The sequence below is a fragment of the Bos taurus genome, chromosome 26 (genome assembly GCF_002263795.3).
Source record: "Bos taurus isolate L1 Dominette 01449 registration number 42190680 breed Hereford chromosome 26, ARS-UCD2.0, whole genome shotgun sequence".
NCBI classification, from domain to species: domain Eukaryota; kingdom Metazoa; phylum Chordata; class Mammalia; order Artiodactyla; family Bovidae; genus Bos; species Bos taurus.
Genome location: NC_037353.1, coordinates 46,484,248 through 46,509,556, shown reverse-complemented (window position 1 = coordinate 46,509,556; position 25,309 = coordinate 46,484,248). Strand labels below are relative to the sequence as shown.

Below are 25,309 nucleotides of genomic sequence, written 5' to 3'. Positions count from 1 at the left end.
AGCAAAAAGAATCTGAAAAGGAATATATGTATATATTATACACACACACATAACTGAATCACTCTGCTGTAAACCTGAAACTAACACCACCTTTCAAATCAATGCCACTTCAATAAAAACAACTATGTAAAGAAAAAAATTTTTAAAAGAAAGAAATGTAGGAGTATTAAAAGCCAATATCCAGATGAAGTTTAAAAATAATTGCCAAACGTGCAGATGTTTTATCTGAACAACATTAACATTCTGCCTCTTTAAACATCACTAAACCACTTTAAAAGAAAAAAAAAATTATTTTATCCAGCTTGATCCAACAGAGCAAAAATAAACAAATCACCTGCAACCTTAAAAAATAAAGAGTGAAGAAATAGATTGAAAAGTATAAGACTGAATTTTATTAATATTCACACTAAATAACCAATAATCTCAAGACAAGACCACATCCATTCATTCATTCATCAAATGGCTGTGAGGAAGCTGCAGTGTGGCAAGCACTCTGTATCCATTTATCCATTTCATCAAACATAGAGGGAACAACTCAAAGACAAAAGAAAGGTGTAGAGAAGAACAAGAATTTATTCCAGAATCCTATAATGCATCCCCTATCTTTTCCAAGATTTTTAGGTCTGTTAAGAGGAAAACAGTAATAAAAATGATTCCAGGAAACTCACCATTGGGGAAGGGAAATGTAGAACCATAGGCAAAAGTACACGGAAAAGAGTCTTAACAAAGATACAAAAAGAAGAACTGGTTTTAAAACAACAAAAAACAACTTACGTGTAGGCTAAGGTTGCACTAAAGTGTTTCTTAATGTAGGTTTCCAAAACAGGATTAAAATGCTGAAATTTTCTATCAGCAATTAGTCCAATGATAAATACCTGTTAAATTAATATTTTCATTAGCAAAAGAGATGCAAACCATTTTGGAATCTTCAGCTGAATCACCTGCACCTCTGTGCGAGTCACCTGGGCACTAACATTTTCAGACACAGGCTGGCCAGCCAGTTTATCTCTTCTTCCGCTGACAATTACATCCATAACTACAGCACTACATTACAAGAAACTTTCTACCTCTCAATTCATTTGCTTTGATTGGGCTTACAACTGAAAACGTTTTCAAGGTTACGGTGACGGCTCCCGCCCCAGCTTCAAAGGTTGCAACATGAAAGCCCCGTAATTTCTAAGCAGATGCAAAGTCAAGGTCCCTTACCAGAGCATCAAACACTAACGTATCAAAGGTCTCGCTCTCCGAGTTCTCCATCATGATGTTGAAGAGGGCATCCAAGGTGTCCTGGAGGAACTGGAGGGACACAAAAAGTCAACAGGCGATACCAACTCTCCAACTCTCCCCAGCCGATCACCTTTGGCAGAACTCCCAACACCCAGCTTTCCCGAACAGCACCTACTGATTCTTCACGGCCACGACACACATGTGACAAAAATCTGAGATGAGCGAATTCAGAACAAAGACAAGCCACCCTAAGTTAAGTGGAGGATGTGCAGCAAGGAAATGCACAGAGCTCATCCCCCACCCCCCATGGGACCTCTCCAACCCTTCTCCTGGTTTTCACCAAGACCAGGAGTTCAACAGCAACCCCAGGAAGACTGAATCTGACTTATCCCGTTCACCCTGGGTGGGACCTGAGCTAGCGAGTGGGCAGTTCCACAAAGGGACAAATTCTAGTTTAATAAAGGATCTTCTGTAAATACAGGTGCTATGTGATTCTGAAACTGGGGTACAGAGCAGGGGGCCAGGAAGTGCTTAATTTATGTAACAGTAATTTAGAAATCCTATTATAGCCTACTATGTCACCAAATAAATATTACAGCATAGAATGACAAAATACTAGGAATATAATTTTGAAAAAATTAGGAGACTTCAAAGTTATGTCACACAAGAAATTATCTTTGAATCCTTCCCCTGTTCTCCCTAGAAAGAAGTATAAGATGAACTAAAAAGGCTGCATTGGAAGTAATGAGTTCCCTGTGGGTGGGGTAGGCAAAATGCCACACGGTGGACTAGTGACCATACAAGGGAATTAAGTACGTGTATGTTCATCGTGAAGTCACTATGGATCTGCACACTGAAACCAGGGTGAGCTATCACTTCATCCAGAGCGTGGTGACTATCATCAAACAGATGGACAACAGTTAAGCATGAGAAAGGCAGAGAGAAACCGGAGCCCTGATATATATACTGGTAGAAATGTAGAATGAGGCAATGGCTTTGGAAAACCAACTGACAATCCATCAGAGAGTTAAATGTAGATTTACCACGCAACTCAATAATCTCATTCCTGGGTGTGAAACCAAAAGAATGGAAAACGTGTATCTACACAAAAATGTGGGCACATATTCAGAGGAGCTTTATTCACCATGGTCAAAACGTGGGAACAACCCAACGTCCATCACCTAATGAATGGAATGCTTGCATGCTAAGTCACCTCAGTTAGGTCTGACTCTTTGCAACCCCGTGAACTGCAGCCTGCCAGGCTCGCTATCCACGGGATCCTCCAGGCAAGAGTACTGGAGCGGGTAGCCATTTCCTCCTCCAGGGGATCTTTCTGACCCAAGGATTGAGCCCTTGTCTCTTATGTCACCTGCACTGGCAGGCAGGTTCTTTACCACGAGCACCACCTGGGAAAGCCCATCAACTGTGGCATATCCATACAGTGCAGTATTTATTATTTAAACAGAAAAAGGAATGAAGTTCTGATACATGCCACCACCTGCCTGGAAAGCACTGTACTCAGGAAAAGAATAAGAAAAAATGTTATATATTGTCACTCGATTTACATAAAGTAGCTGGAATAGTCAAGTCTATGAAGACAGCTGGTGGCAGGCAGAGTGGAGTGATGGCCAACAGGTACAGGGTTTCTTTTTCTGGTGATGGAAATGTTCTGAAATAAGATCGTTCAGGTAGTTGCACAACTTTGTGGATATACTGAAAACCAGTGAACTGTATGAATTAAAAGGGTGTTTTCTGGTATGTGAACTATGTCTCGATCACGTGGTTATTAAGAACACAAGGAGTAAGTGAGACAGCCCCACAGCTAGGACAGAGGAGTGGCTGTGTGAGATCCCTGGACCAGGTCTTCCTCGGCTGCTCGGCCCACACACAGAACTCCAGGGCCTCTCATGTCCCCAGAGGATCTCGAGACTGAGAAACCAAAGACCTGCCCTCCCACCAGAGCTCACCCCTTAGTTCCCCAAGCTGTGGAAGCTTGCACATTCAGGGTCCCACAGCTCTTCCCTGGTGGCTCAGATGGTAAAGAACCCGCCTGCAGTGCAGAAGACCCGGGATGGCTCCCTGGGTCCGGAAGATCCCTTGGAGAAAGGAATGGCTACCCACTCCAGTATCCTTGCCCGGAGAAGTCCATGGACAGAGGAGCCCAGCGGGCTGCAGTCTATGGGGTTGCAGAGTCAGACATGACTGAACAACTAACAAAGCTCTTCTTCCCAAGAGACGACAAGCTCCCAGACCTAGCAAGCAATCCGAGACCCATCAGGCATAAAATCCTCGTTCTGTCCCACTGTGCCTCCAACCCCCTATTCCGTGCCAGGAAGTGTCACACAGAAATGGGCAGGGGAATGAGACCAGCCGGACCAGGAGGCATTCTGGCCTAGACATCCGTGGTTCTGTCAACTCCGTAATTATGTAATCCTGCACCACCTTCATTACTTTTGTATCATTTCCCATCATTTTCAGATTGTAAATGCTTTGCAAAGGTCAAAACTTGATGCCATCTGCTAAAAGCCCAATGTTCCTGCCAAGAGACTCAACAGGTGCCAAGCCCTGGCTTGGCACAGTTCGAGGAAATAGGTCCACCCGCCCCACCCAGATGAATGGCACAGAAACAGGGGCCGGGGCCTGGATCGCTGCAGCACTGCAGGGACAGGAGTGTCCTGAGGGTGGGCCCCACCCAAGGCCTGAAAGGGCTGCTTTTGACTCCCACTCTCTCCAAGACCATCCACTGGAAACCACGATCGCCATTTTCATAGGAACAAATATTTTCTTCAAGCAATGTCACTTTTTCCAAATGACCAAATACTTTCAACAGTCTATCAGGCAATGTCATCTTTCTAGTAAAAGTTACAAATACACAGGGACTTCTCCGGTGGTCCAGTCGTTAAGACCTCATCTTCCAGTACAAATGGGTACAGGTTCAATCCCTGATCAGGGAGCTTAGGTCACACACGCCTTGAGGCCAAAAAAACCAAAAGACAAAACAGAAGCAATAGTATAATAAAGTTGATAAAGACTGTAAAAAATGTTGCTGTTGTTCAGTTGCTAAGCTGTGTCCAGCTCTGCGACCACATGGACTACAGCACACCAGTCTTCCCAGTCCTCCACTATCTCCCAGAGTTTGCACGAATTCATGGCCATTGAATCCGTGATGCCATCTAATCATCTCATCCTCTGCCACTCCCTTCTCCTCTTGCCCTCAATCTTTCCCAGCATCAGAGTCTTGTCCAATGAGTTGATTCTCTGCATCAGGTGGCCAAAGTATTGGAGCTTCAGCTTTAGCATCAGTCTTTCCAATGAATATTCAGAGTTGATTTCCTTTAGGATTGACTGCTTTGATCTCCTTGCTGTCCAAGGGACTCTCAAGTGTCTCCTCCAGCACCCCAATTCAAAAAAATCAATTGTGTGGTGCTCAGTCTTCTTTATGGCCCAACTCTCACATCTGTCCATGACTATTGGAAGAATCATAGCTTTGACTATATGGACCTTTGTTGGCAAAGTGATGTCTCTGCTTTCTAATATGCTATCTAGATTTGTCATAGCTTTTCTTCCAAGGAGCAAGTGCCTTTTAATTCCGTGGCTGCAGTCACTGTCCTCATTGATTTTGGAGCCCAAGAAAAGAAAATTTGTCACTGCTTCCACTTTCTCCCATTCTACTTGCCATGAAGTGATGGGACTGAATGCCATGGTCTTAGTTTTTCTAATGTTGAGTTTCAAGCCAGCTTTTTCACTCTCCTCTTTCACCCTCATCAAGAGGTTCTTTAATTCCTCTAAAGAGTTCCTAAAAAAACGGTACACATCCAAAAAAAAAAAAAATCTTAAGAAAAAAGTTACAAGTATACAAAAGGGGAGTCTTAAATAAGTGGAATAAGATGCACAGCCTATAAATGTTCTTCCATATAATGGAAAGCAGCCCCCCATGCAGGCTGGGACCCTGTGTGGTCCTCAGATGAGTCCGTTCTCCACTCTAGGCCTAAGGGTATTTAAGACATGCTGGTGACTGGAAAGAATAAACCTTCCAGGTAAGGGCCAGACCGGTCCTCCAGGCCTGGGCAGTTCCAGTGGACACAGGAAGGGTCACGAGAGAGGTGAAAAATCACCTCCAGGGATGAACAATAGGAGATGATAATAGATCAGCTAAAAGGAACAGAGGAAGGCAATAAAACCAGATGGCTCTAGATTTTCCCTGGTCAGTGTAACAAAAGTTCAACAGAAATACAAGTAATCCCTGATGTGATACAGGGGCCGCAAAATGAAAGAGGACACAATTTCATTAACTGCGGGTCTTTTAAAGAAGTGCTGTGAAGTTATTCAGCCAGTGTTCATCTGAATTAGGGAATTCATAGAACCCTGGGAAGTTTAAAATACAATTAACATTGTCCAAGCCCAGAGAAGAAGACAAGGGCCGGGAAAAGATGATTAAACTTTGAAGATTAGCAAGGATATGTTTGAATGGTTATACAATGAATTCAGGAGAGCGACGCCACCGAATTAATTTATACTGAAGCTAACCACACTGCTGTTTAATTGAGACCATTTGAAGTAATTAATTTTTAGAGAGATAAGGTTGTCTCCCTCCGCAAGCATCTCACGGAGGGTACGGGACGAGGCAGCAGCACAGACGTGGCAGCAGGGAGCCTGCTCAGGGGGGCCAGCCTGCTGCCACCAGCCCGGGTGGAGCCCAGTGGCCACAGACAGGCACTCAAAAGTGCCAACAAGGACCAAATTTGAGCATTCCAAGGGACCTCCAATCAAACCAGTCTGACTGTCCGATCTCAGGTGAAGATTCGGGAGGGCAGCCAGCATTGCTCCAGAGCTTGCTCTGTGAGAGGCTAAGAAATAAACCAAGGCTGCAGAGGGGGAAAGCAGCTAAGACTGAAGACTGCGACTTCACGGACACACCATGCAGTTCTCCACATCGACGACAGGGCTTCTGCGTGAGTCGAGAGCCAGGACGGCAGGACAGTGATGACCATAAATCGTGACACTCTTGGACCGCCTCCCAGGGCCAGAACCTTACGCAGCCTCCACAAGGTCATCTGAACACGGCACTCTGGTCCTGTCCATTTTACAGCAGGGAAAGTGCGTGTGTTAGTAGCTTAGTCGTGTCCGACTCTGTGACCCCATGGACTGTAGTCTGCCAGGCTCCTCCTCTATCCATAGAATTCTCCAGGCAAGAATACTAGAGTGGGTGGCCATTCCCTTCTCCAGGGGATCCTCCCAGCCCAGGGATTGAACCCAGGTCTCCTGCATTGCAGGCAGATTATTTACTGTCTGAGCCACCAGGGAAGCCCAGCAAAGACACAGGCTATGGCAGGGAAAGCAAGGCTTAAACGAGGTTATTCAAACTACGGTAGCCCCACAGTGAGAACCCAGAGTCCTAGACTCAGTTGATTCCAAAGACCATTTCCCTCACAGTGAAGCCAGGCCACCCTCCCCGACCAGGGTCCAAGGAGGACTGTCCTCCTAGAGGCATGCGTCAACATCCCAAAGATACTAGTGGTTTAAGGGGTCAGAGCCAGAGCCCCACACGGGCAGACCGCGTTTCATCACACTCGGCAGGCATGCTGGTTTTTACCACCCCAAGGTTTGTGACAACCCTGGATCCAGCAAGTTTATCGGCCCCGTTTTTCCAACAGCACTCGCTCACTCGGTGTCTCTAGGTCACGTTTTGATAATTTTCACGTTATTTCCAGCTTCTTCATTGCTATATTTGTGGTGGTGATGTGATCAGCGATCTCTGATATGACTACTGCAAAAGGGTTACCAACCACTGAAGATTAGGGTGACAGCATTTCTCTCAACAAGGTATTTTTAATTAAGGTATGGACATGATTTTTTTTAATTTTGGAAGGTTTATCGGGGGGGTGTTTTTATTGAAGTATAGTTTATTTACAATATGTTTGTTTCAGGTGTACAGCACAGTGGTTCAGTCATACATATATATCCATGTACATATAAACACACATATATGTTATATATGTATTATATATTGTACATAATACATTATATAATATATTATATATTATAGTTTTTAAAATTCTTTTCCATTACAGGTTTTTATAAAATAATGAGCTTGGTCCCCTGTGCTGTACACGAGGTCCCTGTTGGTTACCCATTTTATATCGTAGCTAGCTTTTCTGACACGATGCTACCACACACTCGAAAGACTACAGCAGGGCGTGGGCATCCCTTCGATCTGCATCGAGGAACCAAATCATTCATGTGACCTGCTCTCCCACCACAATGTGAAACCGAACCCCCATGTCTTGGAGGCGCGGCTGTTCTAGGAGGCCGCACCGACCCCTGTTCCTACACTTTAGGACTACGTGTTACCTTCACCACCTCTCCGCCGTCCACCTTCATCAGCTGCCTCAGGTTCTGCTGCAGCAGGTTGGTGTTGGATCGCCACTTCAGGAGCCCCAGCAGGTCCACTGAAAACGAGAAATGACAATCAGTTCCTCCCAGCAAGGACCCGGTCCCCCTCATGCACCCATCACATCAGGTCTCCAACATCACTTTTTGAACAGAAAAACCAAGTCTATTTGGAAATGTTCGCCAGCTAAACATTTCAATACTTTTCTAGAGGCATCCTTGATGCCCAGTGCAGCTGAATTCATTACTTTCAATTACATTTACCATGAAATGATTTACAAACAAAAGCTTCAGAAAGGCAGCTAGGAGCCCATGAAAGGAAGACCAGCCTTTCCACCTCCAAGAAGGCAAATCAGAGCAGCAGCAGGCCTGCGAAGCCGCTCCTGGCAGCTTCTCCCCAGAGGCTATTCCCTGCTTGAGAATAAGACTCTTACTTTTTAAGATAAAATAATATAAAATACGGGCCTCCCCGACGGCTCAGCAGTAAAGAAACTGCCTGCAATGGGGGAGACACAGGAGATCTGGGTTCAGTCCCTGGGTTGGGAAGATCCCCTGGAGGAGGAACTGGCAACCCACTCCAGTATTCTTGCCTGGGAAATCCTGTGGACAGAGGAGCCCAGCGAGCCACAGTCCAAGGGGTCGCAAAGAGTCGGGCATGACTGACGGCCTGGGCATGCGATATAAAATAACCAACTCAAACGCAGTGCTGAGAATGCAAGGGGGCAGTCCCTGAAGGAGACAGGACGCTGGCCACTGCTGTACTGAGCCTGCCGCCCTCACCAAGGCTGGGCCTTTCCGGAGTCTTTATGTTTGTTTTCTAACAGAAAAACCACAAGTTGAATGCATTGGTTTTTGCAGACTAAAGACATTGTGTAAGACAATGTTGAGAAATGATTTTGTTTAAGGCATGAAGACAGACTCCAAAACATCTCGAGGAAAAGACGTGGGCCTACACAACTCTCACTTGAAGTCATATTAATATCCCATTACGTGAAGAAACACAACTAGCAAGACACATCTAATGTACTGTTTATGCTCATCAGGAATGAGCTTCTGCTACAGACACTGTCTCTATTAAAAAAAAAAACCCTAGTCAATACTGAAAAGAAAAACATAATTTTGGCAATAAAGTAGAATTTCAGTGAACACAAGACAATTATAATTTAAGGATGTGAAAGCGTCAGTCGCTCAGTCATGTCAGAGTCTTTGCAACCCCATGAACTGTAGCCTGCCAACCTCCTCTGTTCCTGCGGTTTCCCAGGCAAGAATACTGGAGTGGGAAGCTATGCCCTCCTCCAGGGGACTTTCCCAAGCCAGGGATCGAACCCAGGTCTCCTGCATTACTGTCAGGCAAGAATACTGGAGTGGGTAGCCATGCCCTCCTCCAGGGGATCTTCCTGACCCAGGGATCAAACCCAGGTCTTCTGCATTACCATCTGAGCAATCAGGGAAACTCCATAAAGGTCAAACCACATAAAAGGTGATAAGCACCAAACACACATTCTCATTTATATGGCCTCACCCAAGCACAGGTGTTGAAGGTAAGCGTTACAAACAGGAAAATGCAGGGGGACATCCTAGTGTATTTGGAATAGCATAGGTTCAAGCATCAGTTGGGCCATGCTGAGAGTTGGACCATAAAGAGGGCTGAGCACCAAAGAATTGACGCTTTTGAAGTGTGGTGTTGGAGAAGACTCTTGAGAATCCCTTGGACAGCAAGGAGATCAAACCAGTTATTCCTAAAGGAAATCAATCCTGAATATTCATTGGAGGGACTGATGCTGAAGCTGAAGCTCCAAAACTTTGGCCTTCTGATGTGAAGAACTGACTCATTAGAAAAGACATTGATGGTGGAAAAGATTGAAGGCAGGAGGAGAAGGGGATGACAGAGGATTAGATGGTTCAATGGCATCACCAACTCAATAGACATGAGTTTGAGCAAGTTCCAGGAGATGATGAAGGACAGGGAAGCCTGGCATGCTGCAGTCCATGGGGTCACAAACAGACATGACTGCGCAACTCAACAGCAGCAAGAACCGCTTTATGACCTTGGACAAGTACCTTCACCTCAGTTTTCCTATCTGAACAATGGGTGCATGGTTCCCTGAGTCACAGGGTTGGTGCAAGAATTAAATAGTAAGACATGGAAAAAGCACTTAGCATGATGGCCAGCAGGAAGACCTGCAGCAGCCATCCATCAAAGAGATGAACATTTTAGTCATCCATCAAGAAAGCTGACACATTTTAATTTCTAATCAAAAGGGAAGTCATGAGAAAGGCTACATCCTGCTCAGTCATGCTCTCAGTCCTGGGGTTAAGGGAGCTTTCTGCTGTTGCTGCTGCTGCTAAGCCGCTTCAGTCGTGTCCAACTCTGTGCAATCCCATAGACAGCAGCCCACCAGGCTCCCCCGTCCCTGGGATTCTCCAGGCAAGAACACTGGAGTGGGTTGCCATTTCCTTCTCCAATGCATGAAAGTGAAAAGTGAAAATGAAGTCGCTCAGTCAAATCCGACTCTTCGCGAGCCCATGGACTGCAGCCTACCAGGCCCCTCCGCCCATGGGATTTTTCAGGCAAGAGTACTGGAGTGGGGTGCCATTGCCTTCTCCAAAGGGAGCTTTCTACCTCATAAGAATTACCAGCATTTTTTTTTAAACAGAGGCTAGTTAATAATCTGAATCCGTTCAAGCAAAGTTAGTGGCACTTTGGATTAGAAGGAGGCTGAGGTTCACCTCTACATTGTTCTTTTGAGAAAAGATCATCATGTTAGTCATTCAGTCGTGTCTGGCTCTTTGTGACCCTATGGTCTGTAGCCCCCCAGGCTCCTCTGTCCATGGGATTCTCCAGGCAAGAATACTAGAGTGGGTTGCCATGCCCTCTTCCAGGGGATCTTCCGGACCTAGGGTTGGAACCCGGCTCTCCTGAACTGCAGGCAGATTCTTTACCATCTGAACCACAAGGGAAGCCCTTGAGATGTTGGGAAATGAGAGAGGTCAGAGAGAGCAGGGACCTAGGGAGCTGGCCAAGCTCCCCCTCCTCAAAGGTGTCTGCAAACTGCTAATTGGCCCAGCTGTATCTTTCTGAGAACACCTTTGAGGAGGGGGAGCTTGACCAGCCCCTAGGTGCCCAGCGCTCTCTCAATCCCCAGTAGCCACTGCAGTCTGGCCTGTAACAACACTCTGTGTCAGGATTTCTCTGTTTCTTACTCGGCAGTAAGCTGATTCAGGAGAGGAACCACATCTCCTGCTTTGTCTGCTCTCTCCCACAGCATCCAGCATAGTGCTGAGAACAGAGACATTTCATACAAATCTCGATGAGTAATGCAGCCACTCCTTTTCCCTAAGTATCGGACCTTCGCAGGAACAAATCATGGTCTCGGAAAAATGACTCCCTCAAATGAGAATCTGGGACTCAACGCCAACTGGGGCAACTCCATCTCACACACCTGACAAGCCACCATCCCGAGAAGAGGCATCGCTGGCTGGTGTGAAATGAACAACAAAAGACGGGTCCCCCTGGCTCTCAGTAAGCTGCATCGCTGAGAGCTGCAATTTCCTGGTTGCCCAGCAACAGCCGCTGCGGAAGCCAGGGTGCCCTGCCCTCAGTCCCAGGCAGAGGACTACCCTGAGACTGGTGGAACTCGAAGAGTCAGGAAGTCAGAGACAGTGAGACGCATCTCCCTGGGAAATTACTGTGACTTAATACCTTGAGAATATCCTGGTTCGCAGTCCTCTTCTCCAGGGACATGAGGGTTAAGGAGGATTCTGTGGGTGGGCCCAACCTACCTGCTATTCAGAACACTGTTTAATGGGGAAACATTTTCAAATTGCAAATAACAGCTTCCAAACATGCTTCTGGAATATGACCCATAGGTAAGAGGGTGGCTTATGATGCAGTGAAGATGCCACGACACAGCAGAAGCTAAAGTACTCCATGAGAGAGGCTGCCCTGAGTTCAAAGAGGCCCTAGAATAGGAGTCCCCCACCTCTGGAATCCAATGCCTGATGATCTGAGGTGGAGCTGATGCAGCAACCACAGAAATAAGGTGCACAATAAGTGTGATGTGCTTGAATCACCCCAAAACCATCCCACCCAGCCCTCTACCCCCAGTCCGTGGAAAAACTGTCTTTCACAAAACTGGTCCCTGCTGCCAATAAGGTTGGGAGCTGCTATCTAGAAGGAGTAGCTGGTCATCGAGCGAATGGACTGTGAAGGCTGTATCCAGGGTGACATGTGACCTATGGGGTCATACTCGCTATAACCCAGGCTCAAACCCACGCCCAACCTGCCAGTGGCATCTTTCCCGGGGAATTAAACTTGCAAAGTGCCTGCACATAACCTACCCTTCCCCAGGCATGCAGGGAACCCAATGCCCCTGGGCAGGGTTTTCACCTGCTCAGAGCAGGACCCCAGGCTGGGAGAATTCAAAATGCACCAGGCAAACCGTGGTAAGAAGGTATTGTTAGAAAGATGTATCCAAATGGCCTTCAAGCATCTGAGTGCCATGCTACTCTCTGCCACACATCCTCCACACCCCACCCCGCCCCGCCCCACCCCGCAGCCGGTCCCAATTTACTCCTGAGACAAATGGCGAGAAACAAAGCTTATAGAGCCCAGTACAACCAGGCGGAGACAGCAGGCGGGGAAAGTCTAAATGGGGCCCACATACCCCACCCCAGTGCACCCTCCGCTACCAAGCAGGGGCTTCCAGAATATGGGCTACTTTTGGCCCTTGATTATCCTGTTAAAGTCCAAACGATGACTGTCCCTTGGGCCCCAGCTTTAAGGACAACCCCTGGGACACAATTCATGACAACAACAGACATTAATAATCAAAATCCATATCAGGTGGCTAAGAGGGAAAAATTGGATTTTCAAGCTGACTTTCAAGAGAACATGAAGGTACTCCGCACAGTTGTGAGACGGTCACATTTGGGAAGCTGGATTATTCAGTGTAGGGTCTGTGCAGAGGGGTCTCTGCCTCAACCAGATGGTATACTCGGAATCAGAAGTGGCCCCCGGCCGGGCGGCCACAATGCAGGGAGGCTGCGAGCAGTGGGGACGAGGCCAAGGAGCCTCGCCGCCAGAGCAGGGAAGCCGGGCACCATCTGATGCTGCCTTAAGACCGTGCTTTGGTGTGAATGCTTCAGCAAGGGGCGCCTTATCTCCCCGTCGGGGGGACTAGAAATGTTATCAACAGCAGCTTTTAAAAGTAAACGTAACTGGTAATTATTTCAATGAACAAAGAGGAGAGGGGAAGACCCAAGAGGGTGGAGTCTCACACCCTACACCTCCCATAGCCCTCATAGAGTCCTAGGAGATAGGCATATAACCAGGACACAGATGAGGAACACTAGCTTGGGGACCCTAGTTCAAGGTCATTCCCAGGGTTCAAGCCTGGGGCATTGGTCTGACTCCCAATTATGCAGACTTTGCTTTATGCCATGCTACCTTCTCTTGGCCAAAATTCTTTTTCAAAAGTATATTCAGGGACGTCCCCAGTGGTTCAGTGGTTGAGACTCGGCACTCCCAGTGCAAGGGACCTGGGTTCAATTCCTGGTCAGGGAACTAGATCCCACATGCGGCAACTAAGATCCAGGACAGCCAAACAAATAGATATCTAGATACGTAGATGGATAATTTTTTAAGAAAAAGTAAATCCATCACTTTGAGGTTCATCCTTAGGGTAAAAGCAGAATGTGAGTTTCAAAGCAGAAGGGCCGTCAGCCCCGCCCTCTTTCCCCGTCATCAGCATCCACACAGGCCGTCACAGAGCAATGAAGGGCTCATGGGTAGGAGTCAGGCACCTGGGGAAGCCTCCTGCATCCAGCAGGGAGCACGAGAAAGAGGCGGCAGAAGGAAAAAACATGCGGAGAGGCGTGCAGCTCTCCACGCCCCACACCCACCGTTCTGGGTCAGCTTGGTGGAGCACACGAGCGTGGAAATCTGGAAGGAGTCCTTGCTGATGGTGCAGCTCCCGAGGCTCTGCATGCTCTTGCCTGTGGCCGAGTGGCCCTTCTCCTCCAGCTCGGCCTTGGTGGAGGGCAGGCTCAGGTACGTGCCCGCGTCCTCCAGCTTCTTCGCTTCCGCCTGCGGGTTTAAGGCCGCCACAGGTCACACGCGACTCATGGCCCCAGGCAATTTTTTCTACCCCCTTGTGATTCTTAATCCTTTGAACCATCATGACATTTGTTCTCTATTATTTCCTAAACAGTTTACTTAATTTTTTAATGTTTTCTATTGGAGGACAGTTGGCTGCCAGCGCTGTGCTTACTTACAGGCACACGACAAAGTGATCCGGTTACACATGTCGCTGCTGTTTAGCTGCTAAGCTGTGTGCGACTCGTCTGCAACCTCGTGCACTGTACCTCACCAGGCTCCTCTGTCCATGGGATTTTCCAAGCAAGAATACTGGAGTGGGATGCCATTTTCTTCTCTAGGGGATCTTCCCAACCCAGGGATTGAACCTGCATCTGCTGCATTGCAAGTAGATTCTTTACCACTGAGCCACCAGGGAAGCCTACAGTTACACGTCTACATGTGTCTATTCTTGTCTAAATTATTTTCCCGACTAATTTGCTAAATAATATTGAGCAGGGGACCTCCCCAGTGACCCAGTGGTTAGGACACCTCACTTCCACTGCAGGGGGCATGGGTTTGATCTCTTGTCAGGGAACTAAGATCCCACATGCTGCACGGTCAAAAAATAATAATAATAGGAAAAAAACAGCCATAATATTGAACTGAGATCCTGTGCTAAACTGCTTATTTTTAATATTTCCCTGTCCCTCTAGATGAATTCACACTCACAGAGCATTTTTTTAAACAGAATCTAATGTGTTATTATGGGCTTCCCAGGTGGCTCGAGTGGTAAAGAATGTGCCTGCCAATGCAGGAGATGTAAGAGATGCAGGTTCAATCCCTGGGTCAGGAAGATCCACTGGAGAAGGAAACGGCAGCCCACTGCAGTATTTTTGCTGGAGAATCTCATGGACAGAGGAACCTGGTATCCATGGTGTCACTAAGAGTCAGACATGACTTAGCGACTAAAACAAACAAACATCTCCCCTTAGGAACAGCTAAAAATCTGGTCATCTGAAATGTTCATTTTCAGAATTAAAAGTTGCTAGAGAGCACTGTTGCCACAAAGATGGGAGATGTCCACTCAGGCCAGGAAGCCCAAAGAGGCTTGAAGCAGTCAACATCAACAGCATCACACCAACAGAAAGAAGAACGTACCTTGTAGACAATCAGATCGTGCTCCCCGTCCCTCAGGGTGGTCCCATCATAGCGCATGAGCTTTACAAAAGCGAGGGCGAATATTTTCTCAGATTTGTCCTTAGCTGCAACAGAGATCAATAATCATTTTCAACAGCCGTCACGACAAAAATAACATCATAAAATGCCATGAGAGCTGCCTTTCTGAAAAAGTTACAAAACTGTTTTGACAGATGTTGAAGTAAACATAAATACACGGAGATGGAGACAATGTTCACATATCACAAAGGGATCCTTGGGCTCAAACTAATCTGTAAATTCAGAGCAATGTTAGAGTTTCCTCGTGGAAGTTCAAGTCAGAACCTGGAGGAAAGGGCCAAGAGCAGAAGGATGTTTGAAGGGGAACATGGAGAGGAGTCTGCAATACTGAAAGGCAAGAGTAACTGGAAAGAACTCACAGTGAAGACGGTGTTTGCAGCCTAGAGATTCACAGATAAACATGGCAGAACACACAGGCCATCACAAGTGACCACTATAAGGGGCAAATCCTTCCCTGAGAAAACAGATGGTCAACACGGAAGTCAAGACAGAGAGATGCCCACCTTGGGCCTCCACTGCACAGGCGGACTAAACACCTGAGCATGAAATTTCATTCGCTTTGGCGAGGAAGTTCTTCCCCCAAAATCAGCATGGGAGACTCAGTTCTTCATTTCATTCAAGATTCCACCAAGGAGTCACCTGCTTGGAAGCGACCAGCCTGCCCAGAAGAGCAATCGCAGACCCTGGTCTTCCCTGGCACTCAGCTGACCGGTCTTCACAATGGCCAGGAGCTGAACTGTTAGGTTTTCATTTGTTCAACAAAATTGTCAGGCTGAAGCCTAATCCCCGCACAGCTGTCCTGGAGAAAAGGCCTAAAAGGAGGCTCTTAAGATTGAGTGGTCACAAGGCTGAGGCTCTGACCCCATAGAACGGGGGCCCTTATAAGAAACAGAACAGACACCAGCTCTATCCTCCTCCATGTGAGCTCACAGCGAGAAGGTGGCCATCTGCAACTTGGAAGAGGGTTCCCACCAGACCCGACCACACAGGTGCCCTGAGCTCAGACCTGCAGCCTGCAGAACTGTAAGAAATCTCCACTGTTAAATCACCCAGTCTGTGGTATTCTGCTGTGACTGCCCAGCAGATTAAGACAAATCCCTATCACTACCAGATTGCCAAGCCTGTACTGTGTGTGTGCATCTGCGTGTGTGTGCGTGTGTGCATGCGCCGAGTGTGTGCACACACGTGTGTGTGTATGTATGTGTGAAAACTTATCATTAGCTTCATCCACTGGGTTTTCCCATGAAAGAAACGTTGTGTATTTTTTCACTGCTATTTCCCCAGTGGGTAACGTAGTCCCGCTATATATCAGATACTCAATAAACATTTGTTCTAGTTGGGGAGATGCCAACAAACGAGTTCTTTCAGATAACAAAGAAAACAAAGTCAGGAGCTTGTTTAAGCGTTATGATGGGAACAGGGACGACCCAGCTGGGTGGTCAGAAAGGTCTCTCTGAGAAGACAGACTACGTATGACCCAAGATGTAAACCCTCCAGGAAAAGAGATGGCCAAATACAGAGGCCCTAACAAGGAGCGGCCTGGCTTGCTTGGGGGCCAACAGCCAGTGGGGCTGGTGAGCAGAGGGGAGTGCAGGCTCCAGGGTGGGCAGGTGCCCGATCAGGTAGACATGAATAAGGCCTCTGGGCTGAAGAAATGGATGTGTGATGAATTTTCAGAGATGCAAGCTGAACACAGCATGGAACCATTGAGTTCAAGGCTAGAAAATAACTTTAAAATTACAGATCCCAGATTCTATATTTAGAGATGAAACAACAGAGGTCCAAGAGCAATACATCTGCCCACCTTGAGTCAGAGGCTCAGAATACTTACTCCAGGACATCACTGCATGAGATAGTACATCTCATTGATCTTTGCATTCCTGGAATATAATAGGTGCTCAATAAATGCTAGCTAATGAGGTGGGTGATAAGTGACTAACCAAAGATAAAAGGACAGATAAAGGCAAAATATATGTACGCTAGGAATCAAAAAATAACTTGGTGAAAGGGTTCTTGAAAACATAAAACTTCTCAGTGTTCAAGAGAGAAGGAAGAGATCCTTCCAAATTTGTGCTGTGCTGAGTTGCTCAGTCATGTCTGACTCTTTGTGACCCCATGGACTGTAGCCCACCAGGCTCCTTGGTCCATGGGATTCTCCAGGCAAGAATACTGGAGTGGGTTGCCATGCCCTCCTCCAGGGATCTTCCCAACCCAGGGATCAAACCCAGGCCTCCTGCCTGGCAGGTGGACTCTTTTCCATCTGATCCACCAGGTTCTAAGTTTGGGCAGACATGAAGAACATTAAAGCATGTCTCTGTGAAATCAGCCGTGGTTCAAGACACGTGACCATACCTGCCAGCAGACAGCTTCCCCCAGCCCTACTATTAAGTAGGACAGAATTTTAAAGCGCACCTTTAAATTATTAACACTCTGCCTCTTTACATCAGGAATGGACTGCAATTATCACATGTTCATTAGCAGCCATGACAAGGCAGACAACACATTTACACGTCAGGAGTCACAGGAGAAGACCTCATGCCCCAGAGGGCAGGCAGGGCTGCCCACCCAGCCAGCCCCCCTACAAAGAAGGGAAACTCCTGGGAGGTCGGCCTCAGAAGGCACACATGTGCCCACATCCAGAGCAAACACCAGCTGATGCATCCGGAATTGCTAACAAGTTGCAGAACGGCATTAGACAGCTCACATACCAGCACCAAACTTTCCCAGCAACCCCAAGGACGGAGCCCAGCGTGAGAAACCCCGTCACCTGCTTCCAGAAGAGGTAAAGCAACATGTTTTGCTGGGGAGAGTAGGGAGGGGGTGCAGTGTGGCCTCAGCTCACCCCATTTCTGCCCCAGAGTGTGCGCAGACGAGGCGGCGTCAAGGGCCCCCCTGTGGCCCTCATCGCTAGGGTGCCCCACCGACTTCACCATCATCACACTTGCTAAGCTCCACACGTTCCCCCAACCCTGCCAGCTGTGGCTGGGGAGACTTCATTAATTATGCAACTGTATCGTGATAGCGTCATGTCTGTAATGAGTACTTAAAAACTGACAAGGAAAACAAGGATTTGGAAAATTGAAATGCTACCGAAGAGATCCCTCTGCCCTAGTCTAATCTATTAATTAGGGGGAATGATGGTGTTCTAAAGGGGGAGCATGCTTCTGAGAGAAGTCCTCTGTGCATTCGAGAACTCTGCCTGCCCTGCAGTGGGGCTCCCCACCCTCACCTCCCCAGCAGCTCCTGCCCCCCGCCACCACGACTTCCACTGTGCAGGGTGCAGAGCCAACCACAGCCTCCAGGACTTGCCTCAGGTCCATCTAGTCAAGGCTGTGGTGGTAGTCATGTATGGATGTGAGAGTTGGACTATAAAGAAAGCTGAGAAAGTTGCTGGGAAAGTTTGGTGCTGGTATATGAACAGTCTAACACCATTCTGCAACTTGTTAGCAATTCCAGATGCATCAGCTGATGGTTTCTGTGGATGTGGGCAGATGTGTGCCTTCTGAGGCCAACCTCCCAGTGGTCATGTACGGATGTGAGAGTTGGACTATAAAGAAAGCTGAGCGCCGAAGAACTGATGCTTTTGAACTGTGGTGTTGGAGAAGACTCTTGAGAGTCCCTTGGACTGCAAGGAGATCAAAGCAGTCCATCCTAAAGGAAATCAGTTCTGAATGTTCATTGGAAGGACTGATGCTGAAGCTGAAGCTCCAATACTTTGGCCACCCGACACAAAGAACTGACTCACTGGAAAAGACCCTGATGCTGGGAAAGATTGAAGGCAGGAGGAGAAGGGGTTGACAGAGGATGAGATGGTTGGATAGCATCACCAACTCAATGGACATGAGTTTGAGTAAACTCCTGGAGTTGGTGATGGACAGGGAAGCCTGGCGTGCTATCGTCCACAGGGTCCCAAAGAGTCAGACATGACTGAGCGACTGAACTGAACTGAACTGATTCTATGCCAAGCACTGTGCCAAGGGGAGGGCAGCTTCCACTTTGCCTGGTCATCAAACCCCCCTCCCCGGGCATTTCCCCCTCAGGCTGAGATATTTGGAAACACACACAGAGTCAAGGCTGAGGACCCCGCCCACCCCTGTGGCTCTGGTCCCCACAGGGTCGTGGGTGATAAACACGCCCACTGAGGCCACCCTTCCCCTGATGCCACTACATGTACAACTGTATCATCACTTGCGTTCCCAAATCTTAGCTGACGGCCAGATGGATACAGCCCACAAAGGGCGGTAATGCGTCTTCCCCGTGTGACTTTGTGCTTGGTGGCTAACAGAGGGCTAGATCCTTAGCAGACAATGAAGTCAACACAGGCTATGAGACAAACTTCATCTTCGATGCGAAATCCTTCTGGAAGGTGAGTGATGCGAACAGCCGCTCTTTCCTCCCAAAGTCTTGGCATCATGTCCAAGGCTATACCAACACCGGCGAGAAAAGGTCAGCCTGAGTTCCAGATGCCAGTGGCCGCCAGCAAAGCCAGAGAGGGCTCAAGGTTTTCAGCACCAGCACAAACAGCATTAAAAGCAATTTGTGAAATCTGTCTGTTACAGCTCAGCGATTTTCTGACGGATGGGACAGGATCACAAAACAAATGGGAAAGACGAAACCCAAGGGTAGAGTAGGAAGGAAGGGCACCTCACTGGACAAATTCGAGAAGAAAATGAAGATCTCCAGGGAGCAGCTCAACCAGAGTAGACAGCACTTCACAGGACTGAGTTCACCCTGACATGGAGCTGGAGTGTCAAGACCTCCCTATATTATGGTAACCACCACAATCCAGAATAAATGCACAATAATAAATACACACGGGCTAACGAAGTGTGTGGCTACTCACAGTCCTGGGATGATCTGTGTCGGAAGGTAAACCGGAGGTGACTGCGGTTCACGTCCTCGATGGGGATGGCCACCTGCGCGATAAACAGGGAAAGTCAGTACCCTTACGGCACCTTCCCGCAATCGGCTTCATTCCGCTGAGACATCCTAGAACTCTCCACACACTTCTACCCCACAGGGTGTGATCTTCCCAAAGGCAAATGCCCTGAACACCAAATAACGCTGTCCAGGATACCACGTGGATTGGAAGAGGAAGCTGAATTTTTTTTTTTTTTATGTGCTGATCCTCACAGTGAAGCGTCTATTTTTTAAAGTTGCCATTTATGTTTTTAGCCCCAATTTGGAGGTACCTATGTTCCCTCGTAACTGTGGAGACCTGCCGTTGGCTGCAGCAAGAAGGCTGTTCTTTCAGGACTTAGAGTAAAAGGAAAAAGACCCAACACATGCTGCCTTTAAGCCAAGAGTGTCCGTAATCTCAAAGCTGACGTTTGCATTCCAGAGCCAGCCACTGGCCTGGGGTCCCAATACCCAAGCCCGCGGTGTGCGGGCTGGTTCACGGTGGGCGGGGTGTCGGGGGCTGCGCTAGGAATCTCGGAGCATCACAGCTGAGGGAACAGGATCCATCTCCCCAGTGATGTCCTCCATGTACTACCACCACTATTTTTTTTTCCATTTGCTGTAAAGACAGCACGCCTTACATAAAACAGACCTGAGAAGAGACAGACAATAGCTGTCTGTAAAGGACTCTGTCATTTGTCTCCAGGAAAGTCTTGCTTTTACATCCAAAAGGAGATGAGAGTAAATGTAAATTCCAAGAAACCCCAGCAAGGTTCCTTAGCAACCTTCCTGAACGACTTTGTTGAAAGCGCCCCAGGGCTGGCAGAAGGTACCCACTGGCAGGCAGCCCTGGGGAGCGGGGGGAGGTGCGAGGGGGCAACGTCCTCAGGATACAAATGAGCATCTCATAACCCGCCCCATAGGAGAACAGGGTCATGGAGATGATACCTTAACCGTCTCAAACCAGCGTGGCTGTTTCACTTGGTAGTAAATCACCGACTTGTACTCTGAAATCGCTTCATCACCAGCGCCCGGGAAAATCACATGCTTTAAAAGAAGCATAAAGAGTTCGCATCAGCCCTCGTGGAGCCTGACACTGCATCCATCTCCTCCTCCCGCCCCTGTTAGATGAGCCGGGAGAAGGAGCAAGGTTGCCCCGGGAATGCCAACAACCCGGGGCCCACAGAACACGCCCCACCCAGTGACGGGCTGGGGCCGGCGGCCAGCAGAAAACCTTGCCTGCAGACATCCAAATCTTGATGGCCACACGGTCTGGAGATGCTACTGTCTTCCACCCTCCGTACCCCTAGTAACGTTCACCCTGATCTGCAGGAAACCGCCTGTCTCCTGGTGGCTGGAGAAAAGAGCTACAGATCAAAAAGGAGCTGACCTTTCTCCATCCTCTTCCTCCAGACACTGACCATTCGGCTCTAAGGAAACACCAGAAAAGCCCAGGAGCAGCGTGGCCTGTTTCCAGAGAGACGCAGGGCAGGGCCACTGGATGTCGGCCAGAGACAAAGGATGCACCCACCCCAGGCAGAGCCGAGCCTCATGGGTACCCGCAAGTTACTGCCCTGGGCCACGTGGGCCCCGGGAAGCCCAGGATGCAGTCATGGTCCAGAGAGGCAGCTGGCAGGGACTCCTGCTTGCGCTCAGCCTCCAGTCCTCAGAGGAGGCCATGGTCTCCAAGTCCCTCCCAGGACAGCTGCAGGGTGCCGTGACCACACAGGAGGAGGTCTCCCCGACCACCACCCAGGAAAGCACAAGGTCAGAGGCCCCGACTCCAGCCCGAGTTCCACCTCTCACAGGCTCTCTAACCTTGGTCAAGTTGATTTCTCTGGGCCTCAGTTTCCTCCCATCTCAAAAGATGCTAACAACAGTATCTGAACATCTAGTGTGGCCACTCGCCCTCCAAGCCTTGGGTTTATGCTGGCAAGCGGGGATCCAGGAGGGGTTTGGCAAAGGTGGTTAGGACCCCAGGGACATCCAGAGACTGTCCAGTTGCGGGACCCCGGTGGAAACCAGCCCTTTTGGGTAAAGGAAAAGGAAGAAAGAGCAAACGTTCTTCCCGAGAAACAAGACTGGCTTTTCACATTCCGAAGCAGAGGCAAGGCGCACACAAGGGAGGTAAGACCCCAACACCACAGGTTCAGCTCTGCAACAACAAATACCTCCAGCCGTTTTCCATCTTCATCGTAAACAGACACCGTAACTTCGACGTTCTTAGCTGTCGTCTTGCTTCCTTTATCAAAATCTCCTTGAACTAATGTTACATAGATATCATTTCGAACATCACCTGGCGGGGGGAAAATTACACCTTTGAAACCAATCCATTATTCATTGCGTAACTGTGAATTTTGCCAAACTCACTGTCCCTCTGAGCAGAGTATCATAAATACTGTATTAGGTGATTATGAAGTATTTTCTACAAAACAGTCTCCGCATTTAATAGCATGACAAAGGCAATTTGCATCATCACTGTAAGACTCGCAAGAAAGAGGAAAATGTCTCAGCCTCCAATTATCTGCTCGGGGCTTCTCGTGGGCAGGGGGCTCCTACACTCTGTGGGCAGCCTGTGCCCAGAGCAGCTCAGATGCGGTCAGTGGGTCTGCACTGACCCTACTGTCACCCAAACCCTCAGCATCCATGGCTCACTGCAACCCACATCACCAGCCCTTGTCATCTGCGACTCAGCAGTCAGCACCCCGAGGATCACCAGCAACGCTGGCCTCCTTTCCATTCCACTATGGAGTTGAACAAAAAGCAGCATTTGAACCACAGGCCAATGTCCTGAGTTGACACCCAGGATCGGGGACTAGGGATGGGTCAAGAAACTTTCTGCAAAGGATCATCTCTCCTCCAGGCAGGCAGCTGTCCAGCTCCTGAATAAGGCCACAGGGAGCAGAAGAAAAGACTCAGACATTTGAAAGTGAGATGGGCCTTAAACCGTGCAAAAAAAAAAAAAAATTATAAGACCACACGCATGCAACAGATGAGCTCAAGACGCTTCCTCCAGCTGAGAACACATGAAGCCCCTGGTAAGGGTCCGATTGGGAAAACTCTGCAAGCTTCGTTAGCAGCATGATTTAGAGGAAGCACCGCTACCCTCTGAAGGCTGCTCTGCCGTCTGTCTGGCCGCCTCCCACGTCTGACACAACTTCCCTCCCCCGGGGCATGAGCAAGGGTCGTGTCAAGAGCGGCAAACGACCTGCTCTGGGCAAAGAACAAGAGTCCCAGAAGGAAAAAAAAAATCCCGCTGGTTTCTTGTTTTTCTTTTGCTTTTTAGATGGCTCTATTCTGGCTTTTAATGTATGTGACTATTAAATTAAGCTTTCGTTTAAAAGTCATCATTGTAATAATCCCTGTGGGTGGCTACCACTGCTACAGCAGCTGCTGGAAGGAAGCAGGGCTGCGATCGCTGATACGGACCACGGAGAAGTTCAGAACGATGGTGCACACGGCCGGGGGAGGAGGCAAGGCTGCAGGTCCAGGCTGCTGCTGTTCAGTTGCCAAGTCCTGTGCGACTCTTTGCGGCCCCATGGACTGCAGCACGCCAGGCCTCCCTGTCCATCACCATCTCCCGGAGCCTACCCAAGCTCATGTCCATCGAGTCGGTGATGCCAACCAACCATCTCATCCTCTGCCACCCTCTTCTGCCCTCAATCTTTCCCAGCATCAGGGTCTTTTCCAGTGAATCTGCTTTTCACATCAGGTGGCCAAAATATGGAAGCTTCAGCATCAGTCCTTCCAATGAATATTCAGAGTTGATTTCCTTGCTGTGTGACCTCAGACAAGTCGCTTAACCTTCAGGGCCACTTACCACTAAACCACCTTACTGATCAGGCAGGTGGTCTGCACAATCTCTCCACCTGAAAATTCTATCAGAGCACCAAGGCCGTCATCAAAAAGGGCTACAACAGCTTCACAGGGGGCTTCAGCAGCCAGAGAAGCAGCTTGTGCTGGAGAGCGGGGTGGCTGAACCTCAGAGTCTCCTCGTCTGATTGGCCTAGAGATTCTGGCTCCAGTCCAGAAGTAAGATCCCATACGGAGGTCAGCATCCCTAATGGGCACTCATGAGAGGGTCTTAGCAAATGCCTCCCGGGCTCTCATTCTGGGGAGGAAGGAGCTGGAAGCAGACGCGGTGGGCCCATCCACGCCTCCAGCCACCTTCCCCACCAGGATCCCTCAGAAGGACCCCAGGATTTCCAGGGGGCCACGAGAAGATGTGAGAAGCAGGGACAACGGTGGCACGGCCAGCTCTCCCACTGTGCAAAGGAGATGCGTGTCTCCATAAACACGCGTGTGGCGGGATGGCATGGGTTCTACCAGGCTAAACGTAGGGATCTGAATGAACGTGCCCCGCAAGGGTAAGATGCTTCCAGCCTCTCAGCATCCCTCAGCCCGAGAGAACATGGTTGAGTCCCTCAAGCCGGGCTTGCTCACTGCAGGAACGCCAAGCGCCAACTCAGCACACCAAACAAGCCAGAACAATGGTCAGCTGTACAGGTTTCCCACAAACCTACTAGGAGATTATCTTAGAGGTTTAGACTTACTCTTTAAGTCTGTCAATTGTAAGGGAGACACAACCAGTGTGAACTAGAAGTTCCCAGGTTTCCCAGTCACTTGGAGAGAGAGAGGGAGGAGAAAGAACATGCCCCTGAAATGCCCTTAAAATAAACAAGCGCTAACTCTGAAGCACCCTTGTGCACACAGGGCTCCTGATGACAGTGACGCTGTCCTCATGTATAAATTTGCGTCTCAAATCCACATGTAAACGATACGTCCGCTAGAAGTCCAAATCCGTTAGCTGTGTACGGAGCAGACGACTTCCACAAGCAATAGGTGTCCCATCGTCTCTAAACGTGCTGTGTGCCTCGCTTTCGTCCTGTACAGGTGAGACTGGCTAACACTCCATCTAGCTGATGTTAGATGTCTTTTCCTATCAGTTTAACAGCGTTGACAATGAGCCATAATTGCCTGGAGGAACAGAGGTAACATGTCCCTGAAATGCCCTATAATAAACAAAGGGATAACTGTGAAGCACCTGAGTGACCGGCTCTTCCCTGGGAACCTACAGCAAAGCCCTGCGCCAGGGGCTGCAGGCAAGTGCTGACCACAGGGTGGTTTGCCCTCATTTCCACTGCTTATTAGCCATGTGACTTGAGGCTGTGGCTTAATTGTGATGGCAATTAGTTCAACACCCATGTGGAGGCTTCCAGGATCCTTTTGAGGATCAAGCTAGGTAATTAATGGCAACATTATCTGCAAACCAAAAAGTGTCCCACAGATATCAGAGATAAAGATTCACAGGCTTCCCAAGATCTCATGATATCAAATCTGATGATTAATATGAACATTATTTGGAAACTGAAATCATATTGTAAATATCACAGATTAACCTTAATATGGGGTCTCATTATCAGTATAATAAGCTTAACCACGGTTGGATGGGGGCAGTACTGGCAAGGTAACTCACAC

General features: G+C 48.4%; 1 protein-coding gene across 2 annotated transcripts in view; it reads right to left on the bottom strand.

Annotated features, from left to right (window-relative positions):
* DOCK1 (dedicator of cytokinesis 1) overlaps positions 1-25,309 on the bottom strand; it is a 556,534-nt gene that overhangs the window by 439,182 nt on the left and 92,043 nt on the right. For both annotated transcript variants that reach the window (XM_005225872.5, XM_002698580.6), the window contains exons 14-21: positions 22,003-22,127; positions 20,780-20,878; positions 19,776-19,848; positions 14,855-14,958; positions 13,522-13,705; positions 7,579-7,676; positions 1,207-1,296; positions 775-875 (exon numbers count right to left, since the gene is read on the bottom strand). In XM_005225872.5, the coding sequence (XP_005225929.2) occupies positions 775-875; positions 1,207-1,296; positions 7,579-7,676; positions 13,522-13,705; positions 14,855-14,958; positions 19,776-19,848; positions 20,780-20,878; positions 22,003-22,127 (874 nt within the window). The remainder of the gene's footprint in view (positions 1-774; positions 876-1,206; positions 1,297-7,578; positions 7,677-13,521; positions 13,706-14,854; positions 14,959-19,775; positions 19,849-20,779; positions 20,879-22,002; positions 22,128-25,309) is intronic.